The 18,028-nt window shown below is 39.4% G+C and overlaps 2 protein-coding genes across 2 annotated transcripts in view; both read right to left on the reverse strand.

The window, feature by feature from the left end:
- Positions 1-717: 717 nt before the first annotated feature.
- On the reverse strand, positions 718-7,347 carry tnnt2d (troponin T2d, cardiac). Its single transcript, XM_053505727.1, has 11 exons — positions 7,310-7,347; positions 5,691-5,698; positions 5,515-5,539; positions 5,371-5,428; positions 5,166-5,282; positions 3,347-3,424; positions 3,137-3,250; positions 2,548-2,660; positions 1,404-1,494; positions 1,248-1,285; positions 718-915 (listed from the first exon to the last, which is right to left on the reverse strand). Exons 1-11 carry the CDS (start codon positions 7,345-7,347, stop codon positions 879-881), a joined length of 717 nt encoding a protein of 238 aa, XP_053361702.1. The 3' UTR covers positions 718-878.
- A 675-nt stretch (positions 7,348-8,022) lies between these two features.
- Positions 8,023-18,028, reverse strand: part of cald1b (caldesmon 1b) — a 40,998-nt gene continuing 30,992 nt past the window's right edge. The window contains exons 15-17 of the mRNA XM_053506561.1: positions 13,816-13,884; positions 12,165-12,198; positions 8,023-10,264 (exon numbers count right to left, since the gene is read on the reverse strand). Coding sequence (XP_053362536.1) covers positions 10,251-10,264; positions 12,165-12,198; positions 13,816-13,884 — 117 coding nt within the window. The 3' untranslated portion in view covers positions 8,023-10,250. The remainder of the gene's footprint in view (positions 10,265-12,164; positions 12,199-13,815; positions 13,885-18,028) is intronic.

Here is an 18,028-nt window from a genome sequence, read left to right on the forward strand (position 1 = left end):
TGGTTTGATAATAATTGTTGAAGAAAATATAGACTTTTTTTTTTGTTTTGCATAGGAATAGGAGATTTGGTAACAAGTAGCTTATTAGTCATTTAAAAAAAAAAGTATATTATTAAACGTGGCACCTCCCTGTTCACGGCCTTCCAAGTATTTCTAAAAATTATTTCTGTCCAGTGGTCGAATTAAGACGCGCCCACAGTTTGGCACATGTGCAGTTCACTGTCACTGGTTTCATTTATGCTACTCATTTCATTTATGGTGCAGGTTTAACTTCAGGCGAAGACCTAAGGACTGGCAAAGTTTGAATAAATTCTGTCCAGCCAGTTTTGTATGATGCTGTGACAAAATGTGGCTGGACAGACAGAAACTTTTCCGAGACTAGTTTCGGGTCCTCTAATGTGTGTATAAATTGTAAAGGTATCATTGAAAGAGCGAGTTCAAACTAAACAAATATACAGACAAACCCTTTCTTTTATTTATATACTGATTACCTAAAATTAGCAATTTTTTAGAAATACAGCATTTATACTGCTTTCTATTAACTAGTGCCTGTAATCTAATTCACTATATTTTATTTATTACAATACTTTTATCAGATTTTTTTAATGAAGTGCTGCATCATGTGACCGAGGGTCATTACATTCTGCATCGTATACCTATATACTTTTTTCCCTCTACATTTTTGTCGCAATACAAAAGTTTAATGTTCTCACAAGCCAAGGTCAAACATTTTGTGCTTTATTTGTAATGCCAGGCAGAAATATACACTTAAAGGGTTCGTTATCCTACAATCGGTTACATAACTTCTAATGACGTTAACAAATCCCACGAGGCTGTGCAGAGCGGAAGACTCTCCCATCTCCAGACTGTCAGCATTTCTACCTCCTTCTGCTGCCCTTGCCTCGTCCTTTCGCGCTGCAGAGAGACACAGAGAGGGGACATTGGGTTCCACTGCTGAGGTAGGAAAAACAGGAATGCAGAGACATGACAGGTGGAGTACAGTACGTACAATACCATCGGTTAAATACGGCTTCGCTCCATGTGGGATGATGGGTGATTGTAGTAAAAAAGAATACAGTGTCTGGGTTTCTCTAGACATTTTAGATGCTGATGAGGGAAGTACTGTTTTAGCTTATAATAATGTGCGAGAACATGACCGCTGTGCTTATCCACTTCATGATCAAGATTAAATATAAAGTAGATTCATATTGTTCCACGACCGAAATGGAGTTTAAAGATCTCCTTACCTCTGACTGTCCTGGACCCGGACAAGAAGTAGAGTGATCTGCGAGACAAAGAAAAGCAGGAAGCGGACGAGCTCCCCTCAGTGCCACATGATTTAACCAGGTGTGTCTTACTGAACTACTGAAAAGCTTGTTTTGTATCATAGGGATTTCTCTTACGTCATACTTCTGACGTTTCAGTTTCTCAGCCAGGTCATACTTCTCTGCCTCCAGCTCCATCAGCCACTGCCACAGCTCACTAGCTTTATCCCTGCACACACATGAAAACAAGGTCGGGAAGTTCTGTAAAGTTATTCCTGGGTACAGAACTTTCTACATGTTGTTTTAGTGTCACGTTTAATAAGTGGGTTATACGAGGGGTGTTCCAGCCATACCAGGACTTGTGACGCCTAATGCTTGAATCGATGGATAACTCGATTCAGGGGTAGCTCAGTGGTTAAGGCATTGGACCATGGTTCAGAAAGTCCAGGTTCAAAGCCCACCATCACCAAGTTGCCACTGTTGCGTCCTTGAGCAAGGCCCTTAACCCTCGACAGCTCAGATGTGTAATGAGATAAAAATGTTAGTCGTTCTGGATAAGAGCGTCTGCCAAATGCCTTAATGTAATAATGTAATATAATGTAACTCATCACCAACTTGTGGGAAAGACACATCAGTCTATGGAGCACCCAATCATTCACCAACGCCACTTGCACATTACAGAAACTCGGTTAGGAGTTATTGCCACATCCCCCCTACAGTCCTGACCTCACCAAGCCATTTCAACATGTTTGGGCTCATAAAAGGAGTTCCTGGGAGGCCAGTGTTTCAGATGTGAAGCAGGCACTCTGAGCAAGACGCTGAGAAATGTAATGGTATCCTAGCACTGGTGAAACACTGGATAAGTGCACTAGTGTAGCAGGGGATTATATACAGAAATAAAGGGAGTTTTTACTCTCAGAACTTTGTTCTGCACAATTAAAAGTCCCGGTTTGACTTGAACGCCCCTCGTATATTACTCTAGGAAGGACAAAAGCCCTGTATCTGTAAATGTAGCATTAAATATCATATTCTCTATTAAAAAAAAAAAAGCATTATAAGACATACTGTAGTGCATTTTGGGAATCCAGATGTTTTGGTGCTAATTAAACTCAGAACAGAAAGAGAATGAATGAAACCTGGGTTGAACTGCATTTCCATTCATTACATTAAGAAATCGGAGCTGAACTGCTTTTTTAACCTTCCTTTAGATGTTAGTGTGACGAGCCTGGTTATTAGTGAAACATTTGGACTCTCTCTCTCTATATATATAATGATATCATACTTGAGCTTGTCATCACTGAGATGATCAATATTAAGAGGCTTGCGTCTTTCAGCCAACGCCTTCTTCTTCTTCTCCCTCTCCGTCTGCTTCTTGGCTCCTTTGCGACCGTCGGCCTGAAAGTCATTAATACACACTGTTACGTTTGTGCTGTTATACACTCTTATATACACAGACGGGGACCAGATGAAAGGAGGAAAACTATAAACGTAGTCTAAGGGCAGTTGTTTTTGAAGTTGATAAAGGTTTATGATTCACATTAATTCCTCATTTATTGTTTTTTTTTTAATAAGAAATGCAAAATGGCTGTGAAGTGCCCCCAAGGCTGTCTGAGTGGACAATATATGATATATGGACAGCATTGGAAAGATACCATAAGTTCCAGAGAGGATTAAAGACACATTCTAGCATTCATACACATTAAGGCTAATTTGTGAATGCCAATTAGACCACTCTGCCTTTGGACTGTGGGAGGAAACCCACCAAGCCTGGGGAGAACGTGCAAGCTCCATGCACACTGACCCAAGGTGGGAATTGAACCCGGACCCTGAAGCTCATTCCTTCAATATTTCTGATAAACACGTCTACTCACCCTCTGCTGAATGCTTCCGTACTGATGAGTCTTGGTGCTTAGAGCCTTCTTTTTCTTTGCATCCTCATCTAGCTTTTTCCTCTGCTCCTCCTGCTCCTTTCTTTCTTTCTCCTCCTGCAATTAAAGTTGCCTTCAAATGTTGTCCACTGAGTTTATTGTAGGCGCTGGAAGATAAGATATTTTTCTCACACATGCTCAGGAGTAACTCACAGCGAGTCTCGCTTGTCGCTCTTTTTCTCTCTCCGCTCGGATTCTGTGCTGCTCGGCCCTCTCTGCACGACGATTATCCTGAACACACACACACACACACACACACACACACATCTTACTGTGCTTGTATGGATCTTTTGTTGACATAATTATTACTGGTCATAATGGAGGATCATAGGCACCTAAGGCTCACCCATGCCCACAAGGACCAAAGTCTACAGTAGCTTGTCTGGTACGATCCCACAGAATAAAGATAGAAAGGCACCAGAACACCCAGTGCACCTCAGCCCATTGAGCCCAGCAGATAAAGAGCCCAAGCCCCCAATCCATTGGATGCGCCCACATCACCCAAAGGTACCAACACTACCAACATCATAGTGCCAGCACACTCCCAGAGGCCCCCTGGTGCCACGCACCTAAGGGACAGAGCCACACGCTGGGGAACCTAAATGAAACCTATGTTAATAGCTTAAATGTTATGGCTGCTAAATTTATGAGGACCCAGCTAAACTTCTGCTTAGCAAAATGTTTTCTGCATATCATGGTTTAAGAACAATTGTTTTTTATTATTTTTTATTTTTTATTTCAAGAATGTTGCTCTATTCTGCTCCTTTGGTGATCTTTAAGCATTTTTTTCCCGAAAACTCTCGACCAAAACACAGTATTGGCACTAATTTTTTTTCAGAATGTGTGTGCCAAAGAAGCTACTCCTGAAGTTTATGCAACAAGGAAGTTTTGCTACCTTAAAAATTTCAGGTTGCTAACTTTTTGAACATTTCATGTGAAAATGAAAATCAAAAATTAGCGTTAGACAGAATGTTATAAAGAAGACATTGTTTGTCTGCTTTAAACAATAACAATAATTATTCATTTTTTTAAAATATATTATATTTCGAATGAGTATTGATACAAAAATTGGTGAAATCTTCTAGAAGCATATGACCTGTACAAATCTTATAAAGCATAAAGCAATTAAGAAAAATTGACATTTTTGTCCCAAAAAAATATGTAGTGTCCGTAACCATGTCAAATTCCTGATTTGCAATTTTACATTTAAGAAAAATACACTTTTTTAGGTTTAAGCTTCATTTGAATGACAATTAAGATCATTGAAAGATTTAAATTCTAAAACCTAGTGAGACACCTTTTAGCACCAACACCATGTCTCGGCCGTCTTCATCAACGTTCCTAAAATGTTTCAGCCACATTTCAGCTGTAGGTTCATTAACACGGTTCATTTATCTCAGTAAATCTTTTATCCTGGTCCAGATTGTGCTGGATATAAAATAAGACCCAGGAACACATGGCGGGAAGCAGGAAAATGTTCTCACATAATGGAGATTAACACGAACGCTTTCATAATGCAAGTTCTTTTCTTCTAATAACACTGAACTCTAATAAAAGCCGCTCATCATTACAACAGATTGCAGGAATGTTGTTGTTGGAACGTTACACCTAAACTTGCTGTAGATTCTGCTGTTTGCCCTTAAACCACTTGATACGACTCAGAACACAGATCCCTGGGTTCCTGTCTGGTCGTGTGAGACAGTTAAACCTCAGGAACCTGATCTGTCTGAGCAGCTGGACAGGTGAGACATCTGGATGGACTACAGTCTACGGGATTAAAGTGATCCTGCATCGCTCGCTTTAGGTAGGTAGGTGGAGCACGAGCTAAGTGCCACTGATCCACTATCACCGAGCATTGTGGGTAATGTAGGAAACACATAACCAAAGGTCACAAATAAATCAAGAAACTTGTTACAGGACATTTTCATTACGAGTTATTTCATGTTCTATCTTCTAAACCTGAAACACTCACGATTCTGGTAACCAATGCGATAAGCTCCTCTTCCTCTTTCTTCCTCTGGACAAAGTGAGCCTCGATCAGAGCCTGCAACTCAGCCAGGTCCTTCTCCTGACGTTTACGGTGAATGTCCTAACACACACACACACACACACACACACACCACTTTAATTTCAGCTCTAACGGATCTAACGGATGTCCCACATATAGACCTACTCACATCAAAATCCACTTTCTCCCCTTCTGGAATTTTCGGTGCTTGGATGTTCTGCATAAACCTACAGAATCAGTGATCACATGAAGGTTCAGTGATGTGTTCAGACAATTCACCTCATAGTACATTACAGTGTGAAGAGGAACTCACTTAGGTTTGAACTTTGACTCGTCCACTAGATTTGTGCAAAAAAACAAACACAAGCTCATTGGAAAATTTGAATCAGTTTGAGTTTGTGCCGAGAATTATGATGCAAAGGCAGATTTCTCACATGCGGACAATTTAATGTTAATGACTCAAGCCAAATAAGTGACGTAGAACCATACCTTCTTCCCTGATAACAAAAAAAAAAAAAGAAAGAAAAAAGAGAAACAAGCATTTTATTATTTCGCAGGGAACAATACAGATGTATTCATTCATTTTAATTAATACATAATTAATTAATATTTATATACCATCCATAGTATTGAAGCAAAACCTTTTCTTTAAATGCATGCTTAATTTTTCCATGTATAGTGTCCACACTTTTTTGAAGAGTCAATTTAATGTTGGTTTTAGGGAAATATGACATGTTTAATTTATATTTTTCATTTTGAATTCTCAGTGATGTCTGTTTCTATCTAAGCATGTCACAAGCTTTGTAAACAACATAAATACAATTAGATTTATACATATGTTGGGCTTTTGGCAAGGGGTCGCCACAGCGGACCATCCGATCCACATACAAGCTTGGTACAGGTTTTATGCCGGATGCCCTTCCTGACGCAACCCTCCTATTTTATCTGGGCTTGGACCCCGGCGCTGCATCTAGTGGCTGGGGTTTGGGCACTCGCTAGGAATCTATAACTATATGCCTGTGTTCGATTTCCAGCCAATGCCCAAACCCCAGCCACTAGATGCAGGAAGAGCATCCTGTGTAAAACCTATACCAAGCTTGTATGCGGTTCGGATGGTCCGCTGCCAGGAGCAGCCAAAAGACCAACAACAATATAACCAGAATGGAGTAAACACCATAACTTTTTTAAACTATGTGTGGTATAAGGAAATATTATACAACAGTTATTTCCGACGGAGAAATCTGATTGGATAAAAAGGGGTTCCATGAGTGATGATATAAAGCATAACCGCACTGGGATGTTAAACCATAAGTATCAGTATTGTGAAGAGTGAAGCGCAGACGCCTGCCAAAACCCAGATTCAAAACCAGTCACGGAAGCACTTTCAGCAATAAACCACACGTTATAATGTTACGTCATCTTAAACAACACTTTGTCTTCTTAGTAACTGCTTCAAAATCCCTCTGAACTGTCTGTATTCTTTTATTTACAGATACTAAACTACCTATTTCCTGACTCCTAATCAAGTGCTCTACTACACCCTACATAGAGCACTAGCTTTCCATTTAGCACTAAATCCTGTAAGTTTCTCAGGACTGTCCACTACAGTCCTCACCTATTCTCCTCACCTTTTGTCTACATAGTACCAGGAAAAAATTGAAACCTACTTTCACATTGTTAATTAAACTAACTGTCTGTCGCTAAATGTCGCTTGCTAGCTCTGCCAGTCAGGGGGGGATGGATATTTGTGGGCGGAGCAAAATCACTGGTTAAATAAACAAGCAAATGATCTGATGCATGATCTGTTGAAAATAAATAGTGTTTGTGGAATTTTGGGATAAAAGCAATATCACACTCAAGGCCGTGCTGTTGTGCTAAATATCAGCATGGCGGATATTATCAAGATTTTTTTTTTCGGGTATAAATGTTTTATTAATTTTCTTATACCAATAAAACCTACATGGACATTTGTGTGTACTTTTACAGAAAAAAATGTAAAGGAAAAAATTTTAAGTCAAATTTTTTCTTTTGTATATTAAGTAATTAAAAACATCTAAAGGATGTGGACATGTTTATGTTCATGAATAATTAAAGGATGAGCTACTCACTGGACCTCCTCCTCCATAACATCATCATCGTCAGCCATGTCTGTTTGTGATAACTCCCTTAAAGACATCAGAACAATATATACTGTACACACTCGCATTCACATCAATCAAAATCCTTCCACAATTTAAAGTACTTACTGTATTTCCTGCACTTTAAGTTACAAAGTCAACACAGGTCAAATTCAAGAAACATGCATGATTAAAAAAAAAAAAAAAAAACTAATAAAGATTAAATAAACCTGAATGTGTTTACAATTTTGCGATCTCAATAAAGAGCTGTCTCTCAGTATGAACGCATCACGCTGTAAAGCAGAGAGTTAGTGATGTGGAGGGGAATTCGTCTCACCGAGCTTCCAGAGGAGGAGCGGCTCTGCTTTGTCTCGTGTTGTCGAGACAGGTGCGTCGAAGTTAACACGCTGGACACCATGTGACCGCAGGGCCTCTCCATATCGGTGTGAGCTGAAGGCCTTGGTCTATTGTTAGACAACACAAGACCTCCGAACACGAGTCAAAGTAATTCTAAAACCTCACATTCTGTTCATCTGACCTTTTTTTTTTCTCCCTCCTGTGCCTCGTTTGAAATCCTATCTGTGCGAATGTTTAGGATTCATACAGTATGTCTCCTCTATTGTAGTCCTGAAGTTTAGCTCTCAAGTCTAAAAAGGACAAGTGAGAGGGAATAAATCAAACAGAAGACAGAAGACAGCTTGTAATGAGAATCATCAACTTTATTTGTTACACTTTGGTACGCGATACAGCCAGGACACTCAAGGACACTCGTAACTTTATTAGGAATCTGATCTCATAAGGATCGGATCATCCGAGATTGTAAATTTGCAGCACTTGTAAAACCTATTTATATTTTGATAGTCGAGGTGGTTTATATGTGACGCGTGCTGGTAAAGCGTGTTGGTTCACGGACAGACCAGCAACCTGATAACAAACTATTCTGTGGGAGAAAAAAAAAAAAGTTCAACCTTTAAAGTGGCTAATATGGCAGCATGCTGTGAGGACCGGGAGTAGCTCCACAGGGCCTAAACGCTCATAATATACCGTAGCTGTGCTTTGCCATGCAGTGTGACCTGAAAAAAGCCAAACTGGACATCACTCTGTTCATTACACAGATGCGAATAGCATGACATTCTGAAACAAATGCTCTGTTGCTTGTATGATTATCACTGACACTTGCAGGAAAATACAGTTTTTTGGGTAACTAAAATGAAAAATTTTCAGGCAAAGTTGCTTTATGCAGAATAAAACACAGAACCATTGCACATCAACCCAGTTATCACCTTGTCGATTCTTGCATTTTATCAGAATGTTAAACACATGGAGATTCTTTCACATCAAGGCACAAGAACAGACAAAATTAAAACATTGGAATTCAAATTTGGGTCCCAACATGTTTAGGATTTGGGAGAAAACTAAAGTGGAAACGTGTGCAGCCTGGAGTTTCTGGAACTGGAATACACCAATCATCCATAACATCAACACTGGTTACAAACACTGATCATCAATTATAGACCAGTAAACTGGTGACAAGATCATGGGCACCCAAGGCTCACCCATGCTTGTGCGGACCAAGGGACGGCACCAGAACACCCAGTAACCCACAGCCCACTGTGCTGCTGCCCAGGAAACAATTAACCCCGAGACTGCCGATCCAGCCTCCAAGCTCCACTTGCTTGGCGTCCCAATGTGATCGAGCGCCCATGAGATGCACCGGACAAACAAGTCAGATCCATGAGCCCACAACCCACAGCACGCAAAGGATCTGCTGGCAACATTCTGGTGCCACAGAGTGGAAAAACTCTCCCAGAGGGGAAAAGCCAAAACCAAGCTGGTTTCAATGTTCATCCATTCATCTTCTATAACACGTTGTCCTGTACAGGGTCGTGGGGGGCCTGGAGGATATCCCAGGAGATTTCAGGTATGAGGTGGGGTACACCCTGGATAGGGTGCCAATCCATAGCAAGCCTCGCATGCACACACACTATGGGCAATTTGGGAACGGCAATTAACCTGATCTACATTTCTCGGACTGTGGGAGGAAACCCACCAAGCATGGGGAGAAACAGAGACCAGAGGCAGGAATCAAACCCTCTACCCTGAAGGTGCGAGGCCACAGAACTAACCAGTACGCCACCGTGCCACCCAGTTTTAGCTTTAAAGGTTTTAATATTGTGGCGTGGGCGGGGTTTTGGGACTAGTAACCATCATGCTTTGCGGGAGGGGTTGTTAGGTGTTCACCCTGTCGAGGAAAGGTGTTTGGGTTAGTGGCTTCGGCCAGGGTGTGTGTGTGTGTGAGTTAGAAGTGTGTCTTGTGGATTTGTGTTGAATGTGTGGTTGTGTGACTTATGGTGCTATGTTAAATAAATTACTCCCAGCCATTTGCATTGGGCAGCAAGGAAGCTCACTCGTCTCTCCACCATCCTTCCCGGCGATAAAACGCTACAATATTATGGCTGATCGGTGTATGTTTCCCTTTTATATGCATTTCAAGCACAAATATTCAAGCACTTTAGAGTTGTTTAAAGTGGTTTCTATTATGACAATATCAAATCTGACTTTTTGTCCACTTATTTTGTCTGCTTGTGAGAATTCATTTTTGAATACATTTTTATGTACCATAATGGAAGGAGTCTCCAGTGTCAGTGGTTTCTAAACAGTCAATTGTAAAATTCTTTCTGTTTTCCACTGTGGAAAAATGTAAACGCATGTAGTTAGAACCTTAACAGAATAAAATCCACATTGATTTTAAAATGCGTTAAACGACAAGGTGTAAACAGGATCTCAGATACAGGTGTATATGTGCTTTTGCACTGAATCCAAGCGTTATAATTTTATTATAAAGACAACTGGAGGATATTAAAGTATAAAAAGGATGCAATATGCAGCGACATTTTCTTGCTTCGAAAGCCAGTTCTTGGTGCGTCTGTGCTTACTTCCTCGTAGCTGCAATACAGATAAAAAGGGAAGAGTTTAGTAATCGTGCATGGCATTACACACAGATCAGATAACCTATCCACCTTGACACTGGTTCATGACACTGAGATGTTTTTGTTATCAACCACGAGGTCAGGGGTCAGACAGGTCAGTGCCAGTGTGATGGACCGAGCACAGCTCATGGCCCTTTCGCAATATCGCACCTTCTGTTGATGCAGGACCTGATCATTTGAGCATACACACTTAGTCGTATTTATAGTCTGTGTTGTTAATTCTGGCAAGCCGTTAATTTATATCTCATTCAATCATAGCGGTAAGACACACGGCTGTAAAACAAGATTAGGACAGCTGGGACGGGGGATGTGATTCGTCACCGGTTGCATCAGAGTTGCGCTGCTCCCTGTGACACAGACATGCTCGACCTGCCACTAGCCCTGAATGTTCCATATAGGCCAGAAGGCAAGGTCATGTCTGTAAATATAGAGCTGAGTGGCATTCAGGGCAGGACAGCAGGACTACGTGCTGTCAGTCAAAGATGCTCCAGAGACTTTGTTGCTATCTTGCTCTGGTGGATCTGACAATCCGGTTTTTCAAAACGTCACGCACTCTGCACCGATTCACCGTGCTCATCTATTTATTTACACATCTGCTTACAGAATATGAATCGTTTTTTTACACATCAGTTGTCTCAATTGATTTTAAGTGGTTGATCCAAAACCAATACTATGACTTTGGCTACAGAACCCAAAACAAAACGGTTAAAACTCTTTACCAGTAAAAAAATTTATTCAATGTCAATATTATAAATTATTATCATTCTCGAACCTGTTTAGTTTGAAGATTTCTACTAATTCTTTTAGACCGTAGCACCAGCTGGAATTCAAATAATAGGTTTATATTAAGCTGGCATTATTATAAAGCTTTATAGTTTCTTTAGTAACAGATTCCTCAATACGATTTAAGCCTAATATTATGCAATGTAAAAAGCGTGCTTTATTTAACAGACAAAGCATATAATCGTGGATATGATGAATGCCCGTGCACTCTTGTCTACACATCTACTATACACAATCAGTATATACAGTAGATGCATGTGGTGTACCTTGAAATGTAAGTAAAGCTAAAATAAAGGTGGTCCGTAAGAGCCAATTATGTACGAAATAATGCACACAATTAGGTCGTAAGGACCACTGATATACCTTTAGTTTAGCTTTACTTACTTCCAGTAAGCGGGGGCCAAAAGTATTGGGACAAAAGAATGCATTTCTAAAAATAAACCCAATTAAGATAAGAATAATTTGTTGTTTTGATGCAATAAAACTACTAAACACTAATCAATATTTAGTATGAAGTCCTTTATTCTTCAAAACCTGCAGGATCCGGCTGGCCAAGGAGTCAAAAGGCCTTTGCTGTACTCTGGTGTCTCTTGCTTAATCCATGCCTGCTTGATCTCTTCCTGAAGGTCATGTACAGAAGCTTGTTTCCTGTTTCACCATCATTACAGAATTCTATTGGCTTTAGGACTGGAGCGGACCCAAGCCATGGCTCGAGAAGCTGAATGTTTTTCTCGAACTAATTAAAGAGTGACGTCACCTTTTTGTGCACCAGTAGAACTATAATACAGAGCATACCGTATAATGTCTTAATACTTTTGGCCACCAGTGTATACTAAACATACAATCGATATATATACGCTTGACCAGGATGTGGAGATGGACCAGGGAGAGGTGTATGTGTTTGGTTTTTTGCATTCAAATTTCTACAATCTTTCTCCAAAATTGCCAACTCCTCATTTAATGCCTACGACCTAAACATAGGTAATAACGAGTATACAGTTGTGTATAGCACTATATACAGTACATATACAGTACATCATAAAAGCTTCTTTAGTTATTCATACAGTACTTACCATTCGTAAATGGTGTCGTCTTAAGTCCAAACACCTTGATATAACACAATACCAAAAAAGTCTCATTAGATACAGCAAGTAACAAGAAGCTCATCGTTACAGCACTGAAGCAACACTGCTGAATATTCAAGCACAATATATTCATGATAACCTCAAGCATTGCAAAAGTGCATCCACAAAGCACGTTACACACTGAGCAGACATGCTTGTGTGAATTAGTGCATATGTGTGTCTTCATATTACTGGTGTGAATTTTTAATGACTGGAATTAATTCTTATTATTATAAATAAATAAAGCCAGTGACATATGATGTATGTAATGATGGTTTTATTTACTAAACTTTGGTGACCAGAAAGAGCCGAATGAAACTGCATAACATTATTACTGCCCATCTTATATTGGGTACGTCTCTCTTTTTCCACTTTGTGTTCTAACTTTCTACAGGACCCAGCATTAACCTTTTCCTCAATTTAAACTCCAGTAGCTCTTCTATTGGATCGGACTGCACGGCCCAGCCTTCGCTCCCCATGTGCATAAATGAGCCTTGGTCACCCCCTTGCTGGTTCACTGTTTTTTTACATCCTTGGACCACTTTTGGTATGTCCTGACCACTGCAGACCTGCAACATCCCAAAAGAGCTGCAGTTTTGAAGTTACTCTGACCGAGTCGTCTAGCCATCACAGTTTGTCCCTCCTCACAGTATCTCATTACAAAGGCGTCTGGAAGTGGGTGGGATATATTAGGCAGCAAATGAACCGCATGTCCATGAAGTTGATGTGTTGAAAGCAGAAAAAACAAGCATTGACAAGAACCAAAATGCAATGGTTAGACGACTGGGTCAGGGCAACTCCGAAACCGCAGCTGTGTGGGATGTTTCCAGTCTGCAGTGGTCAGGACATTCTGTACCAAAAGTGATCCAAAGAAGGAAATCTGGTGAACTGGTGAAATCCGGTCCGGTAGTGACAGGGTCACAGGCAGCCAAGGCTCATTGATGAATGTGGTGTGTGTGGATTGGATGGCCTGTGTAGTCCGATCCAATAGAAGAGCTACTATACTGTTAATGTGGTTCCCAAAGAAATGAGTCAGAACACGCAGTCCATTGATGTTTTGGTTGCAGAATGGAGGACGTACTTAATATTAGGTCATAATGTTATGGCTGATCGGTGTATATGTGTGTGTGTGGGCTTTTTTAGGATGAGACAGGATCCAGAAAGCCACAGCAATGCACTAAGCCACAACACAGTGATATGATCATTACTTAATATTAATTCTGATATAATACCAGATCCTTGATATGCATGATTAATGGTAAATGTTTCTATCATTGCTACTATTGTGTAAAGTGTATAGAAGTCCATTTTTTTGCAAAAAACTATAATATATTTAAATATACATATAAAAGTGATGCTCTGTTTGTAGCTAGTAATGCTGACATTATGCACATGATGCAGCGATGTTTTCCACACTCCTGCAGTAAATACTTACGGTATTAACCTTCCCTCCAGGTTTTTGTGTCAGTGATTTTGCTAAGTGCATCAAATGGAATCAGCATTAAATCAAAGCAGATAGAAACCAAAAATGGGATCTCCATTTTTGTATATGATTCTGCAGCATGCAGTAGGACGTACACATCTGCACAGCTGTGCTTACCTTGGACGGGGTGGAGCCCTTGGTTTCCCATAAGCCCCGTGTTTTAGACACATCAGTCGGCTTTGGTTCCTACGGACAACGCATAAAACTTTATTATATTACCATCTGTCAGTAACGCTTCACTATGTGATTTACAAAAAAAGGAAATATTAATACTTCTAATGCATAAAGCTTTCATGATGGTAAATAAAGACCTGTAATTATTCGTAAATAATTAAATAAGAGCATACATTAGCACTAAGTCTATTAATGATTGGATAATGATTACAGCAGGTAACTATTCCATCCATCTATCTAAGAACCACTGTAGTCCAGCTGGAGACTGTGGAGGCCAGTGGTGATTAACAGTGTTTTTATGACCATGGTGGGACCTCTGGTCAACATTCACACACTACAGGCGATTTGAAAATGGCAATTAGTGCATGAAATGACAACCAATGTCTTTGGACGGTGGAGGAAACCAGAGTAACAGGAGGAAACCCACCGAGCACCCTGAGGTGGGAATCGAACGCGGTTCCTGGAATTTGCATGACAATGCGAACCATTAATATATATATATATATATATATATATATATATATATATATATATATTGTAATAACTGTACCATACAATTTTCTTTAGTTATTAATTTTACAAAAATCTCAGCCTATTACTGTCCCTGGGATGAATCAAATTTGCTTTGAAATGACATGATCCCAATGACATCACCACTTCATCTACGTCTCTTTGCAAGATGGTGATAAACTGAAACACATAATAATAATTGTGGCATATTTTTTAAAAGTCATGGGAAGTCATAGGTTAAAAAAAAAAAAAATCATGAATAAATGTGACTTTACAACCCTGTATTATAAACCGTATGCTTCATACCACTGGGGAAAATTTGAACCATATGTACAGTATATTCAATTTCTATTTCTAATACGGCCTGTGTTAGCGTTTCACTTCCAATTAAATAGGGAGATAGTTCTCCTTTATTGTTCCCAAAAATACAAGGGGTGTCAAAACAAAACTTTTGATTGCAAAGAATAAGAGAACAGTGAAAGCGACCTTTATTTCTCTAATTCATGCCCTGATACACTAATCCCAGCATTTCATTTACATTACGATGTTTAGCAGATGCCCTGCTAGGCAGTTTGGGGTTAAGGGCCCAACAGTGGCCACTTGGTGGTGCTGGGATTTGAACTTGCGACCTTCCAAGCAGTAGGCCTACGCCTGGACCGCTGTTCTTCACTTTTTCACTAGTTCTTGAAAAGTTTTCTCAATACGCTGGAGCTTGGGTTGGTCCGTAGGGCGGAGAAGACTACACATCACTGTTAACTTATCTGTTATGAATTGGTGCATGTCATCATTATGAAAGGTTTAAAATGAGTATGACTATACTGAATATTTATGGACCCTGAAATAAAGTTTTACACTCGTCATGTTTTCAGCAGCTTCACCTCTCAGGACTAAAAGTTCCAGTGTAATACATGCACAAACCATTAGAGGGTCCTACTGCATTATGTAGACCGACGGTTAAAAAGTGAGCATGGGTTCCACGTCAAGAGAACAAGAGCAGATTTCTTCCAGAAATAGTTCCATGTGGCCATTTATTTCATTTTCAAAGAGTCTAGAGACACTTCGATTGAATCTCCTATATCATCACTGTCCTACTGTGTCTCCAGACTTTGTGTATCATCATCATATTTATCGATGCTGTTGTGCTCTATAACAGAACCTCATTCAGCTTCTCAATCTGTATATGAGACGTTACAGCGTAAGTGCCTCTTCAGTTCTGATACCAAATCTAGTAAGAGCAGCTTAAAATAAATAGGACCCGAGCGTGACCTATAGCAAGGGAGAGAGACACTCTAAGGAGAAATGTTGGATCTGTGCCACATGATCACTGTGTGAGGAAACACTCCACATGCCTGACCTCTGACCCACACACATACATACACACACGCACAATTAAATATCATTTATCCTCATTTTATTTACTTTAAGGCTGGCCCTTTTTAAGTATATAAAAAAGACATGCCCATATAAAGGCTGTTTATGCTATAATTATTACTTATTCTAAGAGGATTGTGTGTTCATCATGTCCACCAGGTGGGGATAGGTACCAAGGATACATATTCATTGATTAAGGAGTTGTCGCTCCAGTTTAGGCTTATTATCACCAATCAGTTATTCATATTATTTGACGTCATTTCAGGCAAGTAACTTTCTGTGAAAAGAATCGACATCTCGCCTGCCATGCAGAAGGACCGGGTTCGATTCCCAGCCAGTGCCCGAGCCCCCCAAACTGGGTCCCAAGCCCGGATAAAATGCAAGGGTTGTGCGGATTAGATGGGCCGCTGTAGCGACCCCTTGCCGGGAGCAGCCAAAAAGTCAACAACATATGATCTCAAGGACAAAAAAAAAAAAAAATGTTGCACTATTCAAAAAAAATCATACAAAAATCTTCCCTGTTATGAAATCTAAATCATAATTTTGTTTGCCTTGTTTATTTTACAAAGACAGGTAATGCAAATTTACTGTCATGGTCAGTAGAGCATTACTTTGTCATGCATAACCTAGCTCATATCTTCCTAAGGGGAACCTCAAGTGCATGTGCACAAAATTAGCAAAAAAGTCCTGGTTTCAAAAGTAAGGGGAACACTTTGGAATGGAAATGCACTGCAAATACAAAAACACATGCAAAAAGTAAAATGCTGCAAAAAATTTTATTGTAGCTTATCGCTTCCACAACCGTCCTGCAGCACCTCCGGTGTAGCAAATCTCTTTTGATGCATTTTTTCTTTTTGCATGCGCTTTATCTTTTGCATGTGTTTGTGGATTTACAGGATTTTACTTCTTGCTTGGTTTTGACTTTTTTGGGTGTTTTTGATTTTGCAGTGCTTTACGTTTTGCATGTGCTTTGGATTTCGCCGGTGTGTTTGCATTGGCAGCACGTTTCCGTAATGTTTGTGCGTTCACTTTTGTATGTGTTTTGTTTCTAGCTGGCAAAGTAATCATGCCCCGTTTAAACAATGCTAGCGAATAGGAATGCCATTGGAACGCCTCGACCTGGTGCTTAGTGAGCAGTCGGTTTGACATTGCCAGGAATACTCTTTTCATGTTACTGAACAGATTCTGTTCAACTGGCTCCTGATTCCACTGCTGAGCATCATACTGTAGGGTTAGAAGGCCGAGAGTGACAACCCCAAGAATCAAATTTTGGCCATTTGATGGCCTCGCTTGAGAAATCAGACTGAAAAAGACACTACTGCTGTGATTTCAGGCTAACACATGCTAAGACTTTTGGCCGTATCGTACTGATATTGGCTCATTGGGAATGTTGTGTGAAATTAGAATTTCTGGTGCAGATTTTTGTGTAAAATTTTACATTCTTCTTCTTTTTTTTAATTTAAAAATGTGGAATGTTCATGAGTATATAATATTAGTTGATCTTACAAAATTATAAGCAACAACAATAAAATTAATAATTAATAAATAATTAATTAATTTAAAAAAGTGGACAATATGTTAATATATATATATATATATATATATATATATATATATATATATATATATTCATATGCACATGATTGTTTTCTTGCCATTAAACCCTTCTCATTGCACTCAGTGTATATAACCCTTTTGTATATAACCCTTTCTGTTTACAGTTACATATGCATACAGTATGCATATGCGACCTATTTATTATAAGTATACAATATCTTTACACTGTCCACATCAACTCATTGCACTTTTTGTACATAACTCTTGCTCTGCAAATATAATGCACCCACTTATAATTCAATTGCTCATTTGCAGTCATTATATTACCTTCCTCACTGTATAATGTTTATATATGCAAACTTCTTTATGCAATACCTTCCTTACTGTACTAACTGTACTAAACTATCATTTGCTCATTTGCACCCATTGTAACTAATCTACCTCTTTATATACTGTACTCTCTATATACTATTTATATATGCAAATTATTCTGCACCGTGGAAATGCAATTCTGGTTAGATGCTAACTGTATTCCGTTGCCTTGTACCTACATGTGCAGTGACAATAAAGTTTAATCTAATCTAATTTAATCCAATCTAATCTAATCTAATCTAATCTAATCTAATCTAATAATTGAAGAAGATTATTGATTTCAATATAATATTATATTATAACCATTATAACCAAGCACCATTATAGTTACTAGTTGTTAATACCT

The sequence above is a fragment of the Clarias gariepinus genome, chromosome 10 (genome assembly GCF_024256425.1).
Source record: "Clarias gariepinus isolate MV-2021 ecotype Netherlands chromosome 10, CGAR_prim_01v2, whole genome shotgun sequence".
In the NCBI taxonomy this organism is placed as follows: Eukaryota; Metazoa; Chordata; class Actinopteri; order Siluriformes; family Clariidae; genus Clarias; species Clarias gariepinus.